At 42.2% G+C, this 22,756-nt stretch overlaps 1 protein-coding gene across 2 annotated transcripts; it reads left to right on the top strand.

The window, feature by feature from the left end:
* Positions 1–535: 535 nt before the first annotated feature.
* PSMD5 (proteasome 26S subunit, non-ATPase 5) lies at positions 536–20,591 on the top strand. Of its 2 annotated transcripts, none has more exons than XM_002720503.6 (10): positions 536–721; positions 4,206–4,350; positions 5,642–5,755; positions 6,890–7,018; positions 9,153–9,262; positions 11,129–11,271; positions 15,321–15,512; positions 17,464–17,573; positions 17,964–18,104; positions 19,836–20,591. In XM_002720503.6, exons 1-10 carry the CDS (start codon positions 549–551, stop codon positions 20,091–20,093), a joined length of 1,515 nt encoding a protein of 504 aa, XP_002720549.1. In that variant the 5' UTR covers positions 536–548; the 3' UTR covers positions 20,094–20,591. The 2 variants fall into 2 exon arrangements, with proteins under 2 accessions (XP_002720549.1, XP_089157787.1); XM_089301661.1 differs by having other exon boundaries at positions 5,642–5,838.
* The last annotated feature ends 2,165 nt before the right edge of the window (positions 20,592–22,756 follow it).

Raw genomic sequence — 22,756 nt, 5'->3', positions numbered from 1 at the left:
ATGGCTAAAAAGATGCCCAAGTCCGCACCACTCACGCCTTCGCCCAGCTTCTCTAGAATTCCCATCCTGCTTGCCCCCCAGGCGGGATCAAGGCTCTCCCCAAGGCCTCCGCTCGGCCTGGGGTGGTCTCCACTGCCGCTCCCTCCGCGGACTAGAGACTGCTTTGGGGGTCCGGGGTCTCCCGCCAGGCCGTTCAACTGCCGGTGGGTCCACATCCTCTGCTCCGCACGCCGGGCTTCTGACCGGGTGCCAAACACGCAAACAAACTGCAAAGCCCAACTCGTGACCAACCGAGAAGCGCCTCACAGACAACCACTCTCAGCCAGACCAGAAACCGCCGGCGACCTTTGACTCGGCCGTAACCGACTTCTCGCGATGCTTGCCCGACCACGGCAGCCTACCCGGCACTACAGACACCCAAAGCGTGGGAGGCGGACCCTAGCAACCGAAGCCAAAACCCGGAAGGCAGAGGGCACGCCCAACAGATCTCGCGAGACTCTAGGCTGCGCCCCGGGAGTCAGGCAGGTGGGCGGGCAGAAGCCGGCAAGATGGCGGCGCAGGCGCTGGAGCTGTTGAGGGAGGTGGAGCGGCTGGAAGCGCCCCTGGAGGAGCTGCGCGCGCTTCAGGCGATGCTTCAGGCCGTGCCGCTCAGCGAGCTTCGCGAGCGAGCGGCGGACCTGCGCCTCGGACCGCTCTTCAGCCTGCTCAGTGAGAACCAACGGTGAGAGAAACCCCAGGCTGGAGCCGGGCGAGGGCTCCCAGTTAGGAAGCCCGGCGTGGGTGCAAGCGAGGGGAGTGCTTTTTTCCCAGTCGCAGAGGTGGGAAATAGACGAAGTTGCAGAGAGGGAAGGACCGAGAGCGAGAGGCGGAGTTCAAGTCCAGCTTCTGAGAGACGTTCCCTGGGCAATTTTCTTTCGTTGCCTGGCCTTACCCTTGAAGTAGGAATCGGAGTAGGAAAGCGGGGTTGCTCGCCTGCAAGGACTCCGCAGCCACGTGCACAGGTTCTTGGCGTTTCTCCTCCTCTTCAAAGGAGATCCATCCTATCTGTCAACATTTTAAACTCGCCTACCTTGTGACCCAGTCAGCATGCGGTTATGGTCGCACAAAACTTAGGAAGGTGTGTGACAGCTGAAAACTGGGAACTTCCGTATCCATGAAAAGGGGATGCTGAAGAAAGTATGAGCTGTTACTAGGGCACACTGTGCAGTTGTTGAAAGTATTTAGGTATAGACAGATCCACATCCATATATATATATGTAAATAGGCAGAGAAAGGTCTCTAATATATGTTGTTGAATGAAAAGGGAAAATTGCCGAAGTTTATGTTGTAATCCCTCGCCCCCAGACAGGTTTGTATAACATGGGACTATCTATAAAAATAAAATAAAAACAATGAATATGGAAGTGGGACTTAAAATGGTAGCCCCCACATCTGTAGTGTTTGATGAAAAACACCGATCGTGTGTGGCATCCTTTAAAAGCATTTTAAAATGTTTGTGACCTGGCAGTTTAAGTGAGCTTCCTACTTGAAGAGACAGTGAGCCACTGGGTCGACACTGGATGATTTCAGAAGGTTTCCTGGGCTGGGAACATCGAAGCTTTCTCCCCTTTCGGTAGTTGGTTTCCCCTCATTAAGTCGTTAATATTCAGACGTGCTATAACAAATTTGTTCTCTCTTTAAGGCAAGCGTCATTCTCTCTTGCTAGATCTTTTCTGTGAGTCTGTCTGCTCTTTATCTTTAAGGTTCTTTTTCTAACTGGTGCTTCTCATCCTGCAGCCACAGTGCCTCAGTCACTTGACTCTTTTCCATGGTTTCCCTTTGCCTGTGTGGAGCCATGACTTCTTAGTCTGGCATTTGGGCGTTTGTAGTAGATTTCCATCCTACTTTTCCAGCCTCATCTTTTCCTTTCCTCTGCTTCGATTTCATCTGTTCCAGTTACCATGTGATACCACTGCATTTCTCTGGAGCATGACTAGGCACTTTCCTAACTTCATAGAAGTCCAAACAAAACCAGCCCTGCCTTCTCTCACAGTCTTCTCATTCTTCAAGCCCAGCTGAAGTGTCACCCTCCAAAGAGTTCTTCTTTACTCTCGTTGCGAGTGCCCCTCGGCTCCCCTGTAGGACAATATGAATATTTCTGTTAATGATACTTGACACAGTTGCCCTATGTTATAGTTCTATGTGTGTTTCTTTCTGGTTGGTGAACTCTTTGAAAGCAGGGACCAGATTTTGCTCATCTGCACGTGTCTTTTGGGGTAAGCATGTAATACTATAACTGCCCGATAAAAGGTGAGGCTCACAGAGTTTGGAGAGGGCACCGAGTCCAACAAGACTTTCACAGGTCACGCTGCAAGTTGAGAACAGATGCAGCAGAAACTAAACTGAGGAGTTTGAGGAATAAGGTCCATGGGGAAGACAGTTTGAATGGAGGAGGAGAAACAGTTCTAATGGTGTTTAAAGACAGGGTAATTCCAGGCTGACCTTGTGGCGCAGCGATAGCACTTTTTTTTTTTTTGACAGGCAGAGTGGACATTGAGAGAGAGAGAGACAGAGAGAAAGGTCTTCCTTTGCTGTTGGTTCACCTTCCAATGGCCACCGCAGCCGGCGCACCGCACTGATCCAATGGCAGGAGCCAGGTACTTATCCTGGTCTCCCATGCGGGTGCAGGGCCCAAGCACTTGGGCCATCCTCCACTGCACTCCCGGGCCACAGCAGAGAGCTGGCCTGGAAAAGGGGCAACCGGGACAGAATCCGGCGCCCCAACCGGGACTAGAACGCAGTGTGCCGGCGCCGCAAGGTGGAGGATTAGCCTAGTGAGCCGCGGCGACGGCCTGTGATAGCACTTCTGACTCAAGACAGGGTGATTCCAAACTGCATACATAAAACATGCCAGTTACAATTGGTGGGAATAATTCTCTGGATAGTATGGGGGTACATCAGAAAGTTTGGGGGGAAATTCATTTGAATGATAAATTTATTCTGCTACAGACAATTTTGAAGTCCATGGATCTTCATAATATATACATTTTCCATGGATATTTTTGGTTGTCCATATATTGGTGCAGGATCTAATCAGGTAGGTATAAATGTGGAATTGACCGTTTTTGTGAGGGAGATTAAATCCTGCTCCACACATGGAATTCAAACAAGACTGGAAGTTATTAATTCTTGGGCTTGTTAGTATCAAAGGATCACATAAGATCAGAAATTTGTACACTAAACAATTTTATCAACCAGTGCATTCTTTGGTGGGGCAGCTTTACTGAGGCATAATTTACATCCAGTAAACTGCACATTAATGTATGATTTGACATTCTGATGTGTGTGCATACTCTTGAAATCATCAGCACAACCGAGATAGTGAACATATCTTTCACTCCCAGAAGTTTCCTCACACCCTTTGGTAATCCCTCCCGGCCTCAGCCAGGCAACCACTGGTTTGCTCTCTGTCCCCAAAGATGAGTTTGCCCTTCTTTTGCTGAGGTGGGTGGGTGTTACATGTGTGAAGCCGTACAGTATGTACTGTTGTTTGGTTTCTTTCCCGCAACATAAGTCTTTGGAGATTTATCCATGTGGCGAGAGTGAATAGTTCATTCCTTCTTGTTGCCACGTAGTAGTCCGTTGTATGGATTTACAATGATTTGTTAATCAGTTCCCTGTTGATGAATATTGCAGCTGTTTCATTTGGGGCATATTACAGTTAACATTTGTTATGAACATTCATGCAAATCCTTACATAGAAGTATTCTTTCTTGGGGGTGAGTGTTTGGCACAGAGGTTTAAATGCCACTTGGGACATCCACATCTTGTGTTGGAGTGCCTGAGTTTGAGTCTCAGTTCCACGTTCATGTCTAGCTTCCTGTTGATGCACCGCCTGGGTCTCTATCAAGATGGCTTGGACCCTGCTCAAGTCCTAGGTCTCTATCACCTATGTCAGAGACCCAGATTGTCCACGTAAATTTCATTGTGAGGATTACAAAATGGTGATTTTACTGAATTCCTGGAGCTAGGGAAATCACAGTGGTGATTTAGTATATCCTCTGAAGCCCCAGCATGGGCATGGCACGTAATAGGTGCTCAGAAAACAATAGTGGGAAAAAAATAGAAAACAGTAGCGGATACTGTTTCAAAGAGGACTGTATTACTAGGTCATTATTCATATCTGGCAGGATATGAACCAATGAGATCTATGGTATCTTATTTAGGGAACAGACAACTTTGTGTGTATCGATTCTGGAGCGATTGCTTCAAGCTATGGAGCCAGTCCACGTGGCCCGGAACCTCAGGGTTGATCTGCAGAAGGGACTGACTCACCCTGATGATTCTGTAAAAATCCTCACTCTGTCCCAGGTATGTCTCTCTCCCTCCCACCCTTCTTATCACCTCCCTTACCCATTCCCTAGAGAGTATCTATTCTAATGTGCTTAGCTAACTATTACCTGGAAGATAAATCTAAAGCAATTTATTTAAGTACCATCTGAATCGTTCATTCATCAAATACTGAGTTCCTTGTATGTGCTGGTCATAATGCTATATGCATGTGGAATTTCTATAATATATAAAATTGTTTCTTTTCCTTCAAGGGGTTCCTAGCCTAAAGAAAAAATCCCCATGTGTTCAAATAGCAATTCTACCAGGTTGGGTCCAATGACAGTGGTATTAACCAAATGGTAGTGTAAAAGTCACTAAACCAACAAAGTAGGATATCTTAGAGCCAGTGCTTTGGCATAGTAAGTAAAGCAGCTGCCCACAGCACCAGCATATCTATGGGTACCAGTTCAAGTCCTGGCTCCTCCACTTCTTGCTAATGTACCTGGGAAAGCAGTGGAGAATGGCATAACACCTTGGGCCCCTGCACCCATGTGGAAGACCTGGATGAAGGTCTTGGCTCCTGGCTTCAACCTGGTCCAGCCCTGGTTGTTGTGGTTATTTGGGGAGTGAACCAGTGGCTGGAAGACCTCTCTCCCTCTCTGCCTCTGCCTCTCCCCCTCTGTTAATTCTCATTTTCAAATAAATAAATAAGTCTTTTTTAAAAAAAAAAAGCATCTTAATTAGCAGAAGACCTTTCTTTTCATCCTGATAATCAACACACCCTAATAGAGTGAAGAGCTTCTGCTGCTGCTTGTTGAAATGTTAGAAGGTAACATGTAGCAAATATACTCAACTGCTTATCCTCATTTAAAGTGTGTATTCAATAAAAGATGGGAAAATATCCATTTGCTGACCATTGATGTACTAGACACTTTTATTTAGATTCTTTGTAACTATACTGGAATCAAACATTTTATTCCCATTTTACAGATAAGAAATTATTTACAGATGAGAAATTAGGCTCAAAAAATTTCAGCTGATTTGCCCAAGGTCCATGCAGCTAAAACTGGAAAGAATAAGGATTTGTATTGTTTTCACTAGCTGAGCTATCTCAACTCTTTTCTTACTGTTTATTTATGTGTTTCCTTTCATAGATGTGACTACATCCTATGTGCATTTGGGTATAAGGAATTTGGGTCACTGTGCATTTTTAATAACAGCATATGGCTATAATCTAACTCCTAAATAACTGCATACTAAAAATTTGACCATTATGTGTTCAAATTATTTACCTACCTTGGAGGAGAGTTTCTGATTTTTTTTCTTTCAGGTTGGAAGAATTGTTGAAAATTCTGATGCTGTTACTGAGATTCTAAATAATGCTAAATTACTAAAAGAAATCGTATATTGCATTAGTGGAGAGAATCTGTCTGTAGCGAAAGCGGTGAGTCTGCTAGAGCCATCAGCTTAAACATGCAGAGATGCTATTGTCCTAAAAGACCTCAGAAAGGCCTTCTGAACTGAGAGGTAAAGGTTTGGAATGGATGATATGTGTAAATGCAACCTCATATAAATTGTTTCAGATAAATAAATGATTGTCAAATACCTGTAAATCTGCCTTATTTTCTGGCATGCACATTTCTACATTATCCATCTTGGGTTTACATTTGGTTGCTGATCAAACAAAACTTGAGGCAGGTGTTTGGCACAGTGGTCAAGTCTCTGCTTGGGTTGGCCACATCCTGTATCACAGTGCCTGGGTTTGAGTCCTGACTCAACTTCCTACTCCAGCTTCCTGCTAACATGTACCTTAGGAGGCAGCAGGTGATGGATCAAGTGCTACCCACATGGGAGACATGGATTGAGTTCTGGGCTCCTTGCTTTGGCCCAACCCAGCCCCAGCTATTGTAAACATTTGGGGAGTGAACCAGTGGATGAAGGATCTGTTTTTCTCTCTCTACCTTTTTTTTTTTTTTTTTTTTTTTTTTTTTTGACAGGCAGAGTTAGACAGTGAGAGAGAGAGAGACAGAGACAAAGGTCTTCCTTTTTCCGTTGGCTTACCCCCAAAGTGGCCGCTACGGCCGGTGCGTTACAGCCGGTGCGCTGCGCTGATCCAAAGCCAGGAGCCAGGTACTTCCTCCTGGTCTCCCATGCGGGTGCAGGGCCCAAGGACCTGGGCCATCCTCCACTGCCTTCCCGAGCCACAGCAGAGAGCTGGACTGGAAGAGGGGCAACCAGGACAGAATCCAGCACCCCAACCGGCACTAGAACCCCGGGTACCGGCGCCGCAGGCAGAGGATTAGCCTAGTGAGCCACGGCGCCAGCCCTCTCTACCTTTCACATAAAGAAAATTTAATTAATTAAATTTTTTTTAAAAGCACAACTTATATAATCTATGTTTCTGTATTCTGTTGGGGAATACCATGTATCTTTTTCCATTTATAAATAATAACTAAAACATAATGTTCATTGGGTGAGGTGCATTCCATGCACTAACTAGGAATTAGTACTTATTAGAAAGTACATATATACATATAAATATTTATGTATCTTAAAAGATATTTCTTTTTCTTATAAGGCCATTAAATCCCTGTCAAGAATATCACTAACCCAAGCTGGATTGGAGACTTTATTTGAAAGCAGTCTGCTGGATGATTTGAAAAGTGTCATGAAAACAAATGACGTTGTTCGATACAGGGTATATGAGGTAAGCCTAAAAGCACACTTTCTAATGCATGCAAAAGAAACTTAAATTGGGGAGCAAAATGGCTCATTTAACATGCATTTATGGATTATATCAGTGTTAGGTCAGATACCAGGTTCTGTGGATATAGAGATGAAACCCCAGCTTTAAATGTGGGACAGTTACACATAAAATATGTAAGTACTATTAGAAGAGATATCTTTGAGATCAGACTTTTAAAAAACTAGGAGGAGTTAAAAAACTAGGAAAAAACCAGCTTTGTACTGAGCACTGTGCTAAAATCCTTAGCTATGCTATCTTTACTTCTCACAGTAAGCTTTGTATGTTGTAGTGACAGCCTCACCACTGATGAAAAATTGACCCAAGGCCATAGCCTTAATAGGCTGCCTATTCAAAATGGAACCACCTGCAAAACATTTTCTTGGTTTGTGTGTCTTGATACACTGCCCTCGTTTTCCTACACCTCTGTTTCTTCTCAGTCTTCTGGCTCACTGTTGTCTATTGAACCTTTTGTCTTTGGAGTCATAAAGGTGAAGTTGCAAGCATTGCCATCACTGTTTTTTTATACTCATTCCTGAGCACTTTTATTTTTTTCACGATTTCAATTTCCACCTATGTGATGATGATTCTGAAACAAACCCAATCCAGGGCCGGCACCATGGCTCACTTGGTTAATCCTCCGCCTGCAGCACCGGCATCCCATATGGGCGCCAGGTTCTAGTCCTGGTTGCTCCTCTTCCAATCCAGCTCTCTGCTGTGGCCCAGGAGGGCATTGGAGGATGGCCCAAGTGCTTGGGCTCCTGCACCCACATGGGAGACCAGCAGAAGCACCTGGCTCCTGGCTTCAGATCAGCGCGGTGCTGGCCGTTGCGGCCATTTGGAGGGTGAACCAATGGAAGGAAGACCTTTCTCTCTGTCTCTCTCTCTCACTGTCTAACTCTACCTGTCAAATAAATTAAAAAAAAAAAAATCCAGTCCTCTCTTTTGAGCTCAGACTTTCATATCCGCTGCTTACTCATTCTCACCCCTTGAACATATTCTAGACTCATACTTGTGCTCAAACTAAATCCCTGGTCTTTATCTGTTTCATTTCCCCAATTAAAAAACTGCAGCAGTGGCTCGCAATGTAGCATAGCAGGTTAAGCCTCCACCTGCAGCACCAGCATCCCATATGGGCCGCGGTTTGAGACCTGGCTGCTCTGCTTCCAACCCAGCTCCCTGATAATGCTTTTGGGAAAGCAAGTGTTTGCACCCCTGCACCCACATAGGAGACCCAGAAGAAGCTCCAGGCTCCTAGCTGCATCCTGGCCCAACACTGGATGTTGCAGCCATTTGGGAAGTGAGCCAGCCCCTCCTCTCTCTCTAACTGCCTTTCAAATAAATAAAAAATAAATCTTAAAAACACAAACTGCAGCAACAAACTTGCCCTGTCCCAGGATCCACCTAGCTGGGGTATTAGACCTAGAGTTCATTCTGTGTGAGGCCATGTTCTCCCTACCACATATCCATTCAGTCAATGCATTATATCAGTTCTACTTAAACCTGTTTCTCTTTATTGATAAAGCTGTCACCATCCTAGACTAGTCTACCAATGTTATTCACTTGGTCAACTCTACTTTTATCCAGACTGATGTCTCTTCATTCATTTTTCATCCCTAACCTATCTTCACATACAGTTAGAATATCTCCTTTTTTCAATGTATTTTTTTTAATTTGGCTCATATATTTGTATGTTTTTTATCATGTATACCACATTTACATTTTGAACATCTGTGTGTGATCCTGTTACTTCCCTGCTTAAAACCCTTTAGTATCTTCCCATGTCTGAGTAAGTCCTTCAGGAAGTACTTGTTGAATAAGGAAGTGAATGATTAACAATATGTATGAGTAGATATATTTTATAATCTGTTGTTGCTTTTTCAGGGTTTAGACACTGATTGATGAATCCTAGGGGAAAATAAAGTACAGCTATACATAATATTTCTATGCCAAAGTAATTTCGTATGTGTTCAGTGAATTTTTTCTAGAGACAACGCATTTTTAAAAATTCAATCAAATTAAGTATCTAGACCTGCTTTTAACTGAAAATGAAATTTAACGGGTTTGGAGCTGTTTTCACCTTTTTCTGTTCTTTCAGCTAATTGTAGAGATTTCCTCTGTGTCACCAGAATCTCTAAACTACTGTACAACAAGTGGATTGATAACCCAGCTCCTGAGAGAGCTGACTGGTGAGGATGTGCTGGTCAGGTGGGTTGAAAATTCTTGAAGTGAAACATCTGGAGGACCAGAAAACAACCTTGGGACCTAGGATAATCTTTCATAGTAGAACTTATACCCAGGATTGATCTCATGACTGTGTCCCTAGCAAGGGACCTTTAGAAAATGGCTCAGGTGACATTTTGACAATGTATGGGAACTTTGCAAAGCCCCAGAGACAGTTCAACCACTTTAGAGCAACTATATTGGATTATTTAGTGTTTTATCAAGTGTATTTATTTGATGTTGTTAAATAACAGCACTGTGGCATGATAGAAAAGACATGAGCTTTTTGAAAAGGAGAAAGACTTGACCTTGCAAACCTCTCTATTTACTGACTATTTGAGCATGCCCAGCTTATTTTTACTTTGTACATACAGGTCAGTTCATTCCTGTCTCAGATGGAATAACAACTCTGTTAAGAAGATATGATGACGATTAACTGAATTAACCATAGAAACCAATATAATAGTTGACATAGTTCTTCAAAAGTTAATTCCAGTCTATTTTAGCCTCCTATTTTCCCTTCTCTCCAAATCCAATTTGATGTTTGAAATGTTTTCTTATTGAAATTCCACAGTTTACTAACATATCCTCACTGTTGAACCTTGGTTTGTCAAGTATTTTAATAAAATAGCATTAAGGTTAGTTGTTTTTTTCTCTCAGATGATGTTCTGATTGTCCTGTGTTCCTTAAATATGACTGGATTTGTTAACCTATGTTGTATATCAGTCTCCAGTCACATTGTTTCACAGCATTTTAACATCTTACCACCAGGGAGGAAATTAATCTTGTTATTTTTTAGTCTTGTCAAATTTTGTGATGTAGAAAAAAAACAAGCAAATGCTTGGCTAATGTACTTTAGGACCAGCTGTAAAAATACCATTTTGAGTCACTTGTGGTAATTTGATCATGATTGGGTATTTGATGATACTTAATAATTGTTAGTTTGTTAATGTATAGTAATAGCATTATGATTGAGTGAGGAAGTGTTTGTGTCTTTTACATAAAGATGCATACTGATATGTGTAGGAGTTAATGACAATTTGAGTAGGATTTGGTTACAAATAATTAAGCCAGTAATGTTGGGGGGGATGAAATAAATGGAGCAAAGGCTTGATCATTGTAAAAGTCAAGGTTATGAGTGCCTGCTGGCTTACTATACTTTTTTTTTTTTTTTTTTTTTTTTTGACAGGCAGAGTGGACAGTGAGAGAGAGAGACAGAGAGAAAGGTCTTCCTTTGCCGTTGGTTCACCCTCCAATGGCCGCCGCGCTGCGGTCGGTGCACCACGCTGATCTGAAGGCAGGAGCCGGGTGCTTCTCCTGGTCTCCCATGGGGTGCAGGGCCCAAGCACTTGGGCCATCCTCCACTGCACTCCCTGGCCACAGCAGAGAGCTGGCCTGGAAGAGGGGCAACCGGGATAGAATCTGGCGCCCCGACCGGGACTAGAACCCGGTGTGCCAGCGCCGCAAGGCAGAGGATTAGCCTAGTGAGCTGGGGTGCCGGCGCTTACTATACTATTATTTTTACTTCTGTGGGTATGTTTATAATTTCAAAATAGAAAGTTTTATATGTTTAAGTATTATATATATATACGCATACAGTAGAAGCAATAATGACCTTCAAGTGAGACGATCAAGATTTAACTCTAAACTCTGCTCTTAATAACAGTGTGACTCTAGAAGGGTCCCTGCAACTTTCCACATCTTGTATTCTCATCTGAAAAGTAGAGCCAAGAGTATTGATCTTTCAGATTTTGTGGGAAGAATCACATAAGATAACATACATAGAAACAGTTTATAACCTATGTTAATTGTATGTAAAATCTCTTTGTTCTTGTTCTTCTGACATTTTAGAGCCACGTGTATAGAAATGGTGACATCACTGGCATATACTCATCATGGACGACAGTACCTTGCTCAAGAAGGAGTAATTGACCAGGTTTCCAATATAATTGTTGGGGCAGATTCAGACCCTTTCTCTAGCTTCTATTTACCAGGTAAGAAACATTGATTCCTATGGAAATGATAGTGTATGTTTGTTTCTGAGTTGTCATTTTTAGGGGAGGCCACGGGTTAAATTCCTTAGACCTGATTCCTTTTAGAAGACACCATAACCACCAAATTCAACAGCACATTAAAAGGATTGTTAACCATGATCGAGTGACATTTATCCCAGAGTTAAAGGATGGTTCATTATATGCAAATCAATAAATACGATAATACCACATTAATGGAGTGAGGGTCAAAATCCAAACAGTCACTAGACAGAATTCACCATCCTCTCATGAGAACTCTAAATAAATTAGGTATAGAAAAAAATACTTCCAAACAATAAATATATGGCAAGCTAATATGACAAGCCAGTAATCCCATTCAGCAGTGAAAAGTTAGGATCTATTCCTCTAAGATCTGGACTGAGGGATGCCCACTCTTGCCCATTCTTATCTTACATATTCCTAGAAGTCCTATCCAGAGCAACTAGGTAGGTAAAAGAAAAAAAGAAAAGGCATCCAAATCAATGGGGAAGAAATTCAGTTGGCTGTTTGCAGATGAGATGATCTTATATCTAGAAAACCTTACAATCTCAACCAAAAACAACTTTTAAAGCTAAGAAATAACTGCCGGCGCCACAGCTCAATAGGCTAATCTTCTGCCTGTGGCGCCAGCACACCGGGTTCTAGTCCCAATCGGGGCGCTGGATTCTGTCCTGGTTGCCCCTCTTCCAGGCCAGCTCTCTGCTGTGGCCCAGGAAGGCACTGGAGGATGGCCCAAGTCCTTGGGCCCTGCACCCCATGGGAGACCAGGAGAAGCACCTGGCTCCTGCCTTCAGATCAGCGTGGTGCACCGACCGCAGCGCGGCGGCCATTGGAGGGTGAACCAATGGCAAAGGAAGACCTTTCTCTCTATCTCTCTCTCTCACTGTCCACTCTGCCTGTCAAAAAAAAAAAAAAAAAAAAACTAAGAAATGAATTCAGTAAATTTACAGGATACAAAATCAACATTAAAAAAAAAGTGTTTCTATACACTGACTACAAACAGTCTAAAAATGAAGTCAAGAAAACAATCCTATTTGCAGTAGCATAAAAAATACTTAGAAATCAATTTCAGTAAGTACTTGAAAGGTATGCACACTAAAAACTAAAATGCAAAAATGAAATTGAAGACACAAATAAATAGAAGTATACCATGTTTGTGAATTGGTAGGACTAATGCTATTAAAATGTCTATACTATTACTTATAGTAGTATGGAGATTCATTGTAATCCCTATCAAAATGCCAATCACATTTTTTCATAAATCATGTGGAACTACAAGAGACTTTGAATAGCCAAAGCAATACTGAGCAAAAAGAACCAAGCTGGAGGCATCACATTATCTGATTTGAAAATCTACTAAAAAGATAGTTATCAAAACACCATAGTACTTGTATAAAAACAGGTATGTAGACTAGTGGAACAGAAGGGAAATAAATGCATTTACGTTTCACTGATTTTTGTTGAAGATGCTAACAACACATATCATATACAAAAACTCAAAATAGTTTGAATACTTAAACATAAGAATGAAACTTACTGGGTGAAAATATAATGGAAAAGTTCCACAACGTTGGTCTGGGCAAAGTTTTTTTGAATGTGACCCCAAAAAGCACATGAGAAAAGAATAAAAGTAGACAAATAGGCTTCTCTACAGCAAAGGAAATAGCATAGTGAAGAGATAAGCTATGGAATGGGAGAAAATATTTACCAGCCATACACTTGATAAAGGGGTAGCATCAAAATATGTAAAGAATGCAGATAACTCAGTAGTAAGAAAACAATCTGATTAAGAAATACACAAGGGGACAGTGCTGTTGCATAGTAGGCTAAGCCTCCACCTGAGGCGCCTGGTATCCCATATAGGTGCCAGTTCATGTCCCGGCTGCTCTGCTTCCCATCAAGCTCCCTGCTGATGTGCCTGGAAAAGCAGCAGAATATGGCTCAAGTGCTTAGGACCCTGCACCCACGTGGGAGACCTGGCTCCTGGCTTCTGGCAACAGATCAGCCCGGCTCCCACTGTTGTGGCCATTTGGGGAGTGAACCAGCGGATGGAAGATCTTTACCTGTCCCTCTCTGTAGCTCTGCCTGTCAAATAAATAAGTAAAATAGTTTAAAAATATGCAAATTGGAGCTGGTATTTAGCGTTGTTAGTTAAGATGCCTGAGTCCGACATCAGGGTGACTGAGTTAGATTCCCAGCTCCAGCTCCTGACTAGCTTTCTGCCAGTCCAGACCCCTGGAGGCAGAGTGATGGCTCAAGCAAGAGTTCCTGCTACCCACATGGAAGACCAGGACAGAGTTCCTAGCTGTAAGCTTCAGTCTGGCCCAGTCCCAGGTTGGTTTTTGTTTTTGTTTTTAAGATTTACTCATTTTACTTGAAAGTCAGAGTTACACAGAGAGAGGAGACACGGTGGGGTGGGGTGGGGATGGGGGGCCAGGTCTTCTATCCGCTGGTTCACTCCTCAGTTGGCCACAATGGCTAGAGCTGTGCTGATCCGAAGCCAGGAGCTTCTTCCAGGTCTCCCACGCGGGTGCAGGAGCCCAAGGACTTGGACCATTTTCTACTTCTTTCCCAGGTTGTAGCAGAGAGCTGGATCGGAAGTAGAGCAGCCGGGACTCAAACCAGTGCCCATATGGGATGCTAGCACTACAGGCGGTGGCTTTACCCACTACCTCACAGCGCTAGCCCCCCATGTATGATTGTTGATCCAAAGAAAAGAAACTGATAGTCCCTTAATGAGGTGTAATCTGTTGCTCTGGGGGCCACGTACTATTGATTTTCTGGAAACATCAATGCTTTTGTTTCTTTGAAGGGTAGAGTGACAGAAAAGGAGAGATTTTTCCATCTACTGGTTCACTCCTCATATGCCACAACAGCCAGGGCTGGTCTAGACCAAAGCCAGGAACCTGGAGCTTCATCTGGGTCTCCCATGTTGGTGGCAGGGGCCCAAGCAGTTGAGCCATCCTTTGCTGCTTTCCCAGGCACATTAGCAGACAGCTGAATCAGAAGCAGAGCAGCTGTTTGCGACAGCACCTTAGCTTGCTGTGTCACAGTGCTGCCCCATGGAAGCATCAGTGTTTTTTGGAGCATTTGGGTAGTTTTCTTTAGAAGTTCAATTAAAAGAAACACAAAATACTAATAGTGATATTTACAACAACTGTCGAAGAATCATCAGATCTCTGGTTGGAAATCTTTATCTAATTTAGGACCTAATTTATCTAATTTAGGCCTTTCTAAGACATTGTTGCTTAGACCCTTTTGAACATTTTAAAAATTAGAGGTTTATTTTTTCTTAGTTAATCTAACTTTTTTTTTATGATCATATCTATTTAAAAATTTCTTACTAAATAACCTTAAACTTGCGTTCATATAATTTGTATCTGTTGGTCCTTGTTCTCTGTTCTCTTTAGTGCATATGACAACACTTTAATGTTTGGACTCACTTTCAGTGACAGCCTGCGGTTTCTGTTCTCAGGACCACGCATCACAGATCTGTCACTCTTTCCTTATGGGTCTCTCTGATTTCCAGGCAACACTCTACTCCAATCTTCTCTTCTTTTTGCCCTGCAGTTTGTTATTGTTCCTATATCAAAAAATAAACAAACAAAGCAAAAAAAACCCACAGTTTGTCCTCCTTTGCTCCTCAGATAAAATATATCTTTGCGGGTAGGCATTGTGGTACAGCAGGTAAGCCACCACTTGGGTGCCTGCATCCTGTATCAGGGTTTGAGTCCTGCCTCTGCTTCCAATCCAGCTTCCTGATAATGTACACACTGGGAGGCAGCAGGTGATGACTCAAGTATCTGGGTCCCTGCCACCCACACAGGAGATCCAGATGGAGTTCTAGGCTCCTGGCTTTGGTCTGGCACAGCCTTAGCTATTGCTGGCATTTGGAAGTAACACAGTGAGTAGAAGATTGCTCTCTCTCTCTCTGCCTTTCAAATAAGTGAAAATAAATAGAATTTTTAAATATTTTAAATAAGTAAATATGGTTTTGTAATTATCTTTAGGATTTGTGAAGTTTTTTGGAAACTTAGCTGTCATGGATAGTCCTCAACAAATCTGTGAGCGTTATCCTGTCTTTGTGGAAAAAGTCTTTGAAATGACAGAAAGTCAGGACCCCACCATGATTGGTGTAGCGGTAGACACAATTGGAATCTTGGGATCCAATATTGAAGGAAAACAAGTTTTGCATAAAACAGGTTGGTATGACTTGTCTTGGTTTTCTTTGAGGATATCTTAATTTTTGACAAGATTTTCAGTAATCAAGTTCATTTGCTGATAGGTTAGGTACAAAGTAGAAACTGCTGTTATGGGTGGCAGTCTTCTTATCCATCACCTTGGACTTCTCCCTCAAAGTCTCATAATTAATACTGAAAACCTTTTCTATTTCACTTCTTACTGTTTAGGACTCTATTTTCCAACTTGGGTCACTTTCCCTTCTACATCTTCCTTGAACAGAAGACCATGTCATATTTCAGTTCTAACACTGACTTAGCTTTTTGAACTTCATTTATTCTCTTCACTCCTTTAAGCCTCATTTTCCTCAAAAAGTGCATAACAGCCACTTCTCAGGGTTGCTGTGAATATTTAATGAAATTTTATTTTTTGTAATGTTGAAGGAAGGGAAACAAAAGTTTGTTACCAGATTTTATGTTTAAAAAGATATTTTTATGGCATAGCCAAGAGTATCTTAACACAGTGAATTCTACACAAAAAGATAATATGCGGCACTATTATGAAAACCCTTGTGAAGTATATATTGAAAAATTAATATGCTGTTGTATCACAACTCATATCTGTGTAATATGTACTTTTGTGAGTGCTTTTACCTATGACATACAATCCTTTTACAATCTTGCTAAGAACATAAAGTTAAGAAAATTTTCCAAGACTATGCAGACTGGAACAGCTTATACTCAAATCCAGGTCGTTTGATTCCAGTTCCGTGCACTTTGCTTTATATGTGCTACATTGCACATAATTGTATGTTTTAGGTCTGTCATTTGACTCTGGGTATATTCCTATTTTTGTGTTGGTTTAAGTTGGTATGGTTATAGTATATGAAAGTATTCTTTTTAAGCTCATTTTTCACTTTGCAACTATCAAGATAGTTATTTAAAAGAAAATATAGGCCGGTGCCGTGGCTTACTAGGCTAATCCTCCTCCTTGCAGCGCTGGCACACCAGGTTCTAGTCCCGGTCGGGGTGCCGGATTCTGTCCCGGTTGCCCCTCTTCCAGGCCAGCTCTCTGCTGTGGCCCGGGAGTGCATTGGAGGATGGCCCAAGTGCTTGGGCCCTGCACCCCATGGGAGACTAGGAGGGGCACCTGGCTCCTGCCTTCGGATCAGCGCGGTGCGCCAGCCGCAGCACGCCCGCCTCGGTGGCCATTGGAGGGTGAACCAATGGCAAAGGAGGACCTTTCTCTCTGTCTCTCTCTCTCTCTGTCCACTCTGTCTGTCAAAAAATAAAAATAAAAAAAAATTTAAAAAAGAAAATATAAAATAACAAGCACTAGGATATGGAAAAATTGTAATCTTTGTACTTTTGGGTGAGAATATGAAATGTTATAACTGCTAAAGAAATTAGTATGACAGTTTCATAGAAGTTAAACTCACTATATGATCCAGCAGTTTCACTTCTAGGTATATACCCAAAAGATTTCAAAGTAGGGCCTCAGTCAAACACTTGATTACTATATTCATAACAGTATTGTTCACAGCAGCCAAACAAGATGGAAGCAACATCTTTCGATGGTCACTGACAGATGAAGAAACAAAATTTAGTATATACATACAATAGAAAATTACTCGTCTTTTTTAAATTACAAAATTCTGACATACGCTTTCAGGACAGAGGAACCTTAAAGACATTTTGCAGAGTGAAATAAGCCAGACATGAAAAGACAGATTTTATGATTCCACTTAGAGATAGCTAGAAAAGTATAGAGATGCGGAGTAGAGTAGTGCTTCCCAGGGGATGAAGGTAGGTAAGAATGTGAATTATTGTTACTCATACAGAGTTTTGGTTTTAGTTGATGAAAAAGCTCTGGAAATGGATTGTGATGATTGTTGCACGTTAATATTAATGTACTAAATGGTTGAAATGGTAAATTCTATGTTTATTTTATACCCAAAAACCTTGTCCTTCAAAGGAACTCGCTTTGAACACCTGCTTAAGAGAATAGGACATCAAGCAAAGAATGCCTCAACAGAGCTAAAACTTAGATGTCTGGATGCAATTTCATCTATTTTATATTTACCAGTAAGTAGATTGGGAAATTAACCAAGGATCGTGGGATATGTTTGGAAGAATGGCTCTGTGTGAGTTGGTAAAGTACTGATTAACCTGTGAATGTTGACCAAGTAAATGTCATCTTTCCCACTTGTAGTTTAAAAAACCAAAAACAAGATAACCCTTATAGAACTCATGATGTTTTAAAATTAAATTAGAATCATGGAGTATTCAAAACAACCTATTAAAAAAAAAAAACAAACTGGGAAAGGTCTTGGCCGGGATTGAGACAGATGCTCCAGAATTAGCCAAGATCACACAGCAAATTCATGACAGTGACATGAGAATCCAGGTTTCATGAATTTAAATGAGTAGCTTCCTCCAGAGAAGTTAATGAGATTTTCCTTTTCTGTCCTGTAGCCTGAGCAGCAGACTGATGACCTCTTGAGGATGACAGAATCCTGGTTTTCTTCTTTATCTCGAGACCCACTGGAGCTTTTCCGTGGCATCAGTAGTCAACCCTTCCCTGAACTACACTGTGCTGCCTTGAAAGTGTTCACGGTAGGTATTTCGGTATTGTCTTCTCTTCCGTAGGGCTTTCTGGGACTCTGCCAGTTCAACAAATGAGTAGTTAGACTGAGCCAGTCCCTGTGCCAAGTTCTGGGAATGCACAAGTGCATAGAAATGAGTTCCTGCTCTCTGCTAATTTAAAGACTAATGAGGGAGTCAGATGTGTAAACAGATTGTTTCAGCAAAAGGTATCAGGTGCTCTGAAGTTTAAGAGGCTCTGAAATCACAACATTCCAAACTCCTTATCTGCCACCTTCTGTTAACCAGCCCCAGGCTTCTACCTGAGCCTTTTGCCCTGCCATTCCCTGTCTAGCACTTAATACACAAGTGATATCAAACTCTTCACTTCCTGTCTCTGGACCTTTGCTCTACTCTCTGCACCCAACAGTCTTCCTTACCTTTGTTTGTTAACCTGATTCCTTCTTCAAGGACTGGCTCAGGTCTCTCTTCAGAAAGTGTTGCCCCAACCAACAAGGTTGAGTTAAAAGTGTTGGCTCTCACTGGTCCATGTATTCATTAACTTAGTTTCTCTTTTTGGGGAGTGTGAGGATACAACAGTGAACCAAATATTTAAAGACTTCTTTCATGTAGCTTCTTGCCCATTGATGATGTCAGGCAATAAATATAATAGTATAGTTTCTTACATAATTAGAGCTGTGATAGGAATTGGTGAAGAGTAGGAACCATATCTGATCTGTCTTTTGTAGCTCCAGGACTCACTCTGGTGCCTGGGTTTGTAGAAATGTAGAAATCTCTTTGGTAATCTTATCAGTAATAAATTCTCACGCAGCATATGCGGGCTCTTCAGAAAGTTGCTGCAAAATGTGTATTATGAAAAAACTGGGTTTCAACATTTTTTATACCAGAACTAATTTATCTTTTAATTCTGTTTCCATAAACTTTTTGAAGTATCCTCCTACTTGCCCCGATGGGAGGAAACTGGGAGGGTGGAGGGAACAAGGGAGGGATGACTTCCTGTGGATGTGATGGTACAGGTTCAGGACCTTGAAGGATGCACTTATTCCTGTCATCTCCAGGAACACTTTTTTCATTGTATGAAGTGTCCATTTTGGCATCTGCATTGGTATTCTCATTATTAGTTTATTGTGTTTTTCCTCTTATATATTATTCTCTGCTTAGTTGGGCACAGTTGTACAGAGAATTTTTCATTTACTAGTTGGAATGGCTATTTTTAGCTCAGCCCACCTCCCCCTTTGGCTGTTGTTATGGAGTCGCGTGTTTCTCAAAGGAACCTTGTTAACAACACAGATTCTGACTGAGAGCCTGAGATCCTGAATTGCTAACCAGCTCTCAAGTGATGCTGATGCTGCTGGTCTGTGGCATGCACCTTGAGAGGAAGAAAGTAGGCTGTAAACTTGGCGATTTGTTCTTCCTTAAAAAGCAATAGTGAAAGGGGGCCGGCTCTGTGGCGCATCGGCCATTAAGCCGCCATCGGGGTGCTGACTATCCCACGTGGGCAAGTTTGAGTCCCAGCTGCTCCACTTCTGATCCAGCTCCCTGCTAATGTGCTTGGGCCCCTGAACCCACTGTGATGAACATGTTGGTATACAAAACTTTAATTTTTATGATTTAGATTCTCAGGAGGGAATTTACTGGGGAAAGGTAATATTTTATGGTTCACGCTAATACTTCTTTCTGAGTATTATGCCATCCCATTAACTTTTTAAGGCTCAGAGAAATTCTTTCTGCCTTCCTTTCCAGGCCATTGCAAACCAATCTTGGGCTCAGAAACTTATGTTTAACAGTCCAGGCTTTGTAGAATATGTGATGGACCGCTCTGTGGAACATGACAAAGCTTCAAAGGATGCCAAATATGAACTAGTGAAAGCACTTGCCAATTCCAAGACAATTGCCGAAATCTTTGGGAACCCTACTTATTTGAGGCTCAGAACTTACCTGAGTGAAGGTCCATACTATGTGAAACCAGTTGCCACGACAGCCGTCGAAGGAGCTGAGTGATTTCTTCTGGAGACCAATGTAGAGGACCATGTTCTAACCAGAACTTCTAAGGTGTTTGACTCCATCTGTGTTTTTACAGAGGCTTCCCTCCCCCAGAATTATCATGGCGCATCTCATGTGACTTTATTAGCAACATTGTTATGTTTCTGCATCAATACAAAGTGGAACCAGGAGTTCGGAATACACCAAGAGTAGGCAGGCCTGGTCCTAGTAGAAGCGTGATTTTTCAGATTCTTTGACTGCCTTAATCTTTGCCACTGGATGGAAGTTTTGTTCTCTTAGGAAATTCTCACGGACATATTCAGGATCTTATTTAAAAATGTACTTCAAGGAAAATGGAATTAATTGTTTCTGGATTTTCTTCACCACCTTCCCCTTCTTGCCGCCCTCCTTTGTCCTTTTCTTCTGATTCCAAAATCTTGGATATATTATTTGAAAAAGGAGTACTATGTAATCTTAAAATTATGTTTTCTAGAATAAATACTTTTAATAAAGTCATTTGATTTTTTTGTTACTATTTCTTTTAAAAGTAGATATTAAATCACTGAAAAATGTTGTATTGTTCTTTTGATGCTTTTTTGCTGTTGATCAATGAATCTTATCCTGTGGTGCTGTGAGGGCAGGGAGAGTGGTAGGTAACATGTTAACCAGAAAGGTCCCTGAACTGTCAATTTATTGGTGGGTCATCGTTGTTGAGGACTACACCTTTAGTTTTTCACATTCATAAAGTCAATCTTGAGTTGACCAGAGGGAAGCTGACTCTAGCAGCTAGAGTCAGAAGGAACACATGCCATGTCATCACTATCCCCACCTGTTTTCCACCAGAACACTCCATCCCCCAGATCTATCCACCATTCCAGAGGCTTCTACGTGACATGTTGTCAGAGGAAGAGGCTCAGAATTAAGATTTTTCTTAGGCCATGGTGAAGTTGATAAACCATCCTGCTCTGTAACAAGATGGTTCTCAAGTAACTTCTCTGGTCCCTGGGTTGATCGTCTCTCCTTCACCATCTCTGATATCCATGGATCTTGTTTTTCCATACTGATTATTTTCCTACTAATCGGGTTACAGCCAAGTCTTTCCTAGCCTGAAAAATATTGTTTCTTTAAGGTGACTTGCTTTTAATCTTGTTCATGATATTTTTTTCATTGTGAAATGTACATGTAACATAAAATGTACTCTTAGCCATTTAAGGTGTATAGTTAAATGGTGTTAAATTTGTGTATTAATGTACAATCACCATCCATCTCCAGAATTCGATCTTGTAGAACTGAAACTATACCCACTAAACAATAACTCCATTCCTTCCTCCCCAGCCCCTGGCAACCACCATTCTACTTAACAGTGTTGATTTTGTTCATGTAACATCAGAGTTCAGAGATATGCCCTCCGTGAATGGTCTACACTCATCCTGACTTTGTATCTAACAATTTGTTTTTTATTTTGCTAAATTTGTGATATACCATTTTGCATTTCATGTATAAATACTGTTTCTTATGTTCTTGGCATTAAGGAAAGTATTAGATATTGTCCTAGGCACTAAGTACATCTCATTTAAAGATAAGGAGATGGCCGGCGCCACGGCTCACTAGGCTAATCCTCCGCCTTGCGGCGCCGGCACACCAGGTTCTAGTCCCGGTAGGGGCGCCGGATTCTGTCCCCGTTGCCCCTCTTCCAGGCCAGCTCTCTGCTGTGGCCAGGGAGTGCAGTGGAGGATGGCCCAAGTGCTTGGGCCCTGCACCCGCATGGGAGACCAGGAGAAGCACCTGGCTCCTGCCATCAGATCAGCGCGGTGCGCTGGCCGCAGCGCACCGGCCGCGGTGGCCATTGGAGGGTGAACCAACGGCAAAGGAAGACCTTTCTCTCTGTCTCTCACTGTCCACTCTGCCTGTCAAAAAAAAAAAAAAAAATGATAAGGAGATGGATGCGAAACTTAAATAGCTTACAAAATCACACAAGGAGCAAGTGACAAAGTGGAGGAAAATTGGTCAGTAGAAAATGAGAGTGTACGGTGAGTGCCATAATAGAAGAAAACTAAACACCTGCCATAGATTTGGTGCAACTCAAAGAAGGGAATGCTTGAATCTTAACTACCTGAAGACAAGTGAAGCAGCAGGTACAGGTAGCAAAACATTTTTGAGGAACTAGAAGTAATTCAGTATAACCAAAGCTTGGGATTTAAAGGAGGGGAAATTGCAAATATTTTAATTATTAGCAATAGGTACCATTTCTTAGCATCCACTTTATACTAGGCATTTTGTGTGCATTTTCTCTTATCCTTATAGTGGCCATACCAGTTAAGCTTCATTTTGCAGACCAAGACAGTAAAACTGGGAAATGGGTTCCTTATACAGGTCACATAGCCCAAAGCCAGAAAGTTAACCTGGTTTTCTGAGGGTCAGCCAGTTGTATCCCGCCCCGCCCCCCATACACACACCTTTTTCTGTTGTTCCTCTAAATGTTTATTTTCATCTACTTGGAAGGCAGAGTGACAGATGTATCCTTTGGTTCATTCCACAAATGCCAACAGCCACACCTGGGCCAGATGGAAACCAGGAGCCTGGAACTCCGTCTGGGTGTCTAACACTTAAGCCATCATCTGCTGCCTTCCTGGATCTATTAGCAGAGTAGCCAGGACTCTAAATGATACTCAGGAGATGTG

The sequence above is a fragment of the Oryctolagus cuniculus genome, chromosome 1 (assembly GCF_051225735.1).
Source record: "Oryctolagus cuniculus isolate XC-2025 breed Fujian yellow rabbit chromosome 1, ASM5122573v1, whole genome shotgun sequence".
In the NCBI taxonomy this organism is placed as follows: domain Eukaryota; kingdom Metazoa; phylum Chordata; class Mammalia; order Lagomorpha; family Leporidae; genus Oryctolagus; species Oryctolagus cuniculus.
The sequence above is the reverse complement of the archived record's forward strand: the minus strand, read 5'-3'. Positions and strand labels throughout refer to the sequence as shown.

Excerpts from the sequence above, each read along its gene's own strand:
- PSMD5 (XM_002720503.6), top strand. The coding sequence starts at position 549 with ATGGCGGCGCAGGCGCTGGAGCTGTTGAGGGAGGTGGAGCGGCTGGAA. Across the intron at positions 4,351-5,641 it reads AAATCCTCACTCTGTCCCAG|GTTGGAAGAATTGTTGAAAA; the intron begins GTATGTCTCTCT and ends TTTTTCTTTCAG. Across the intron at positions 9,263-11,128 it reads GGTGAGGATGTGCTGGTCAG|AGCCACGTGTATAGAAATGG; the intron begins GTGGGTTGAAAA and ends CTGACATTTTAG.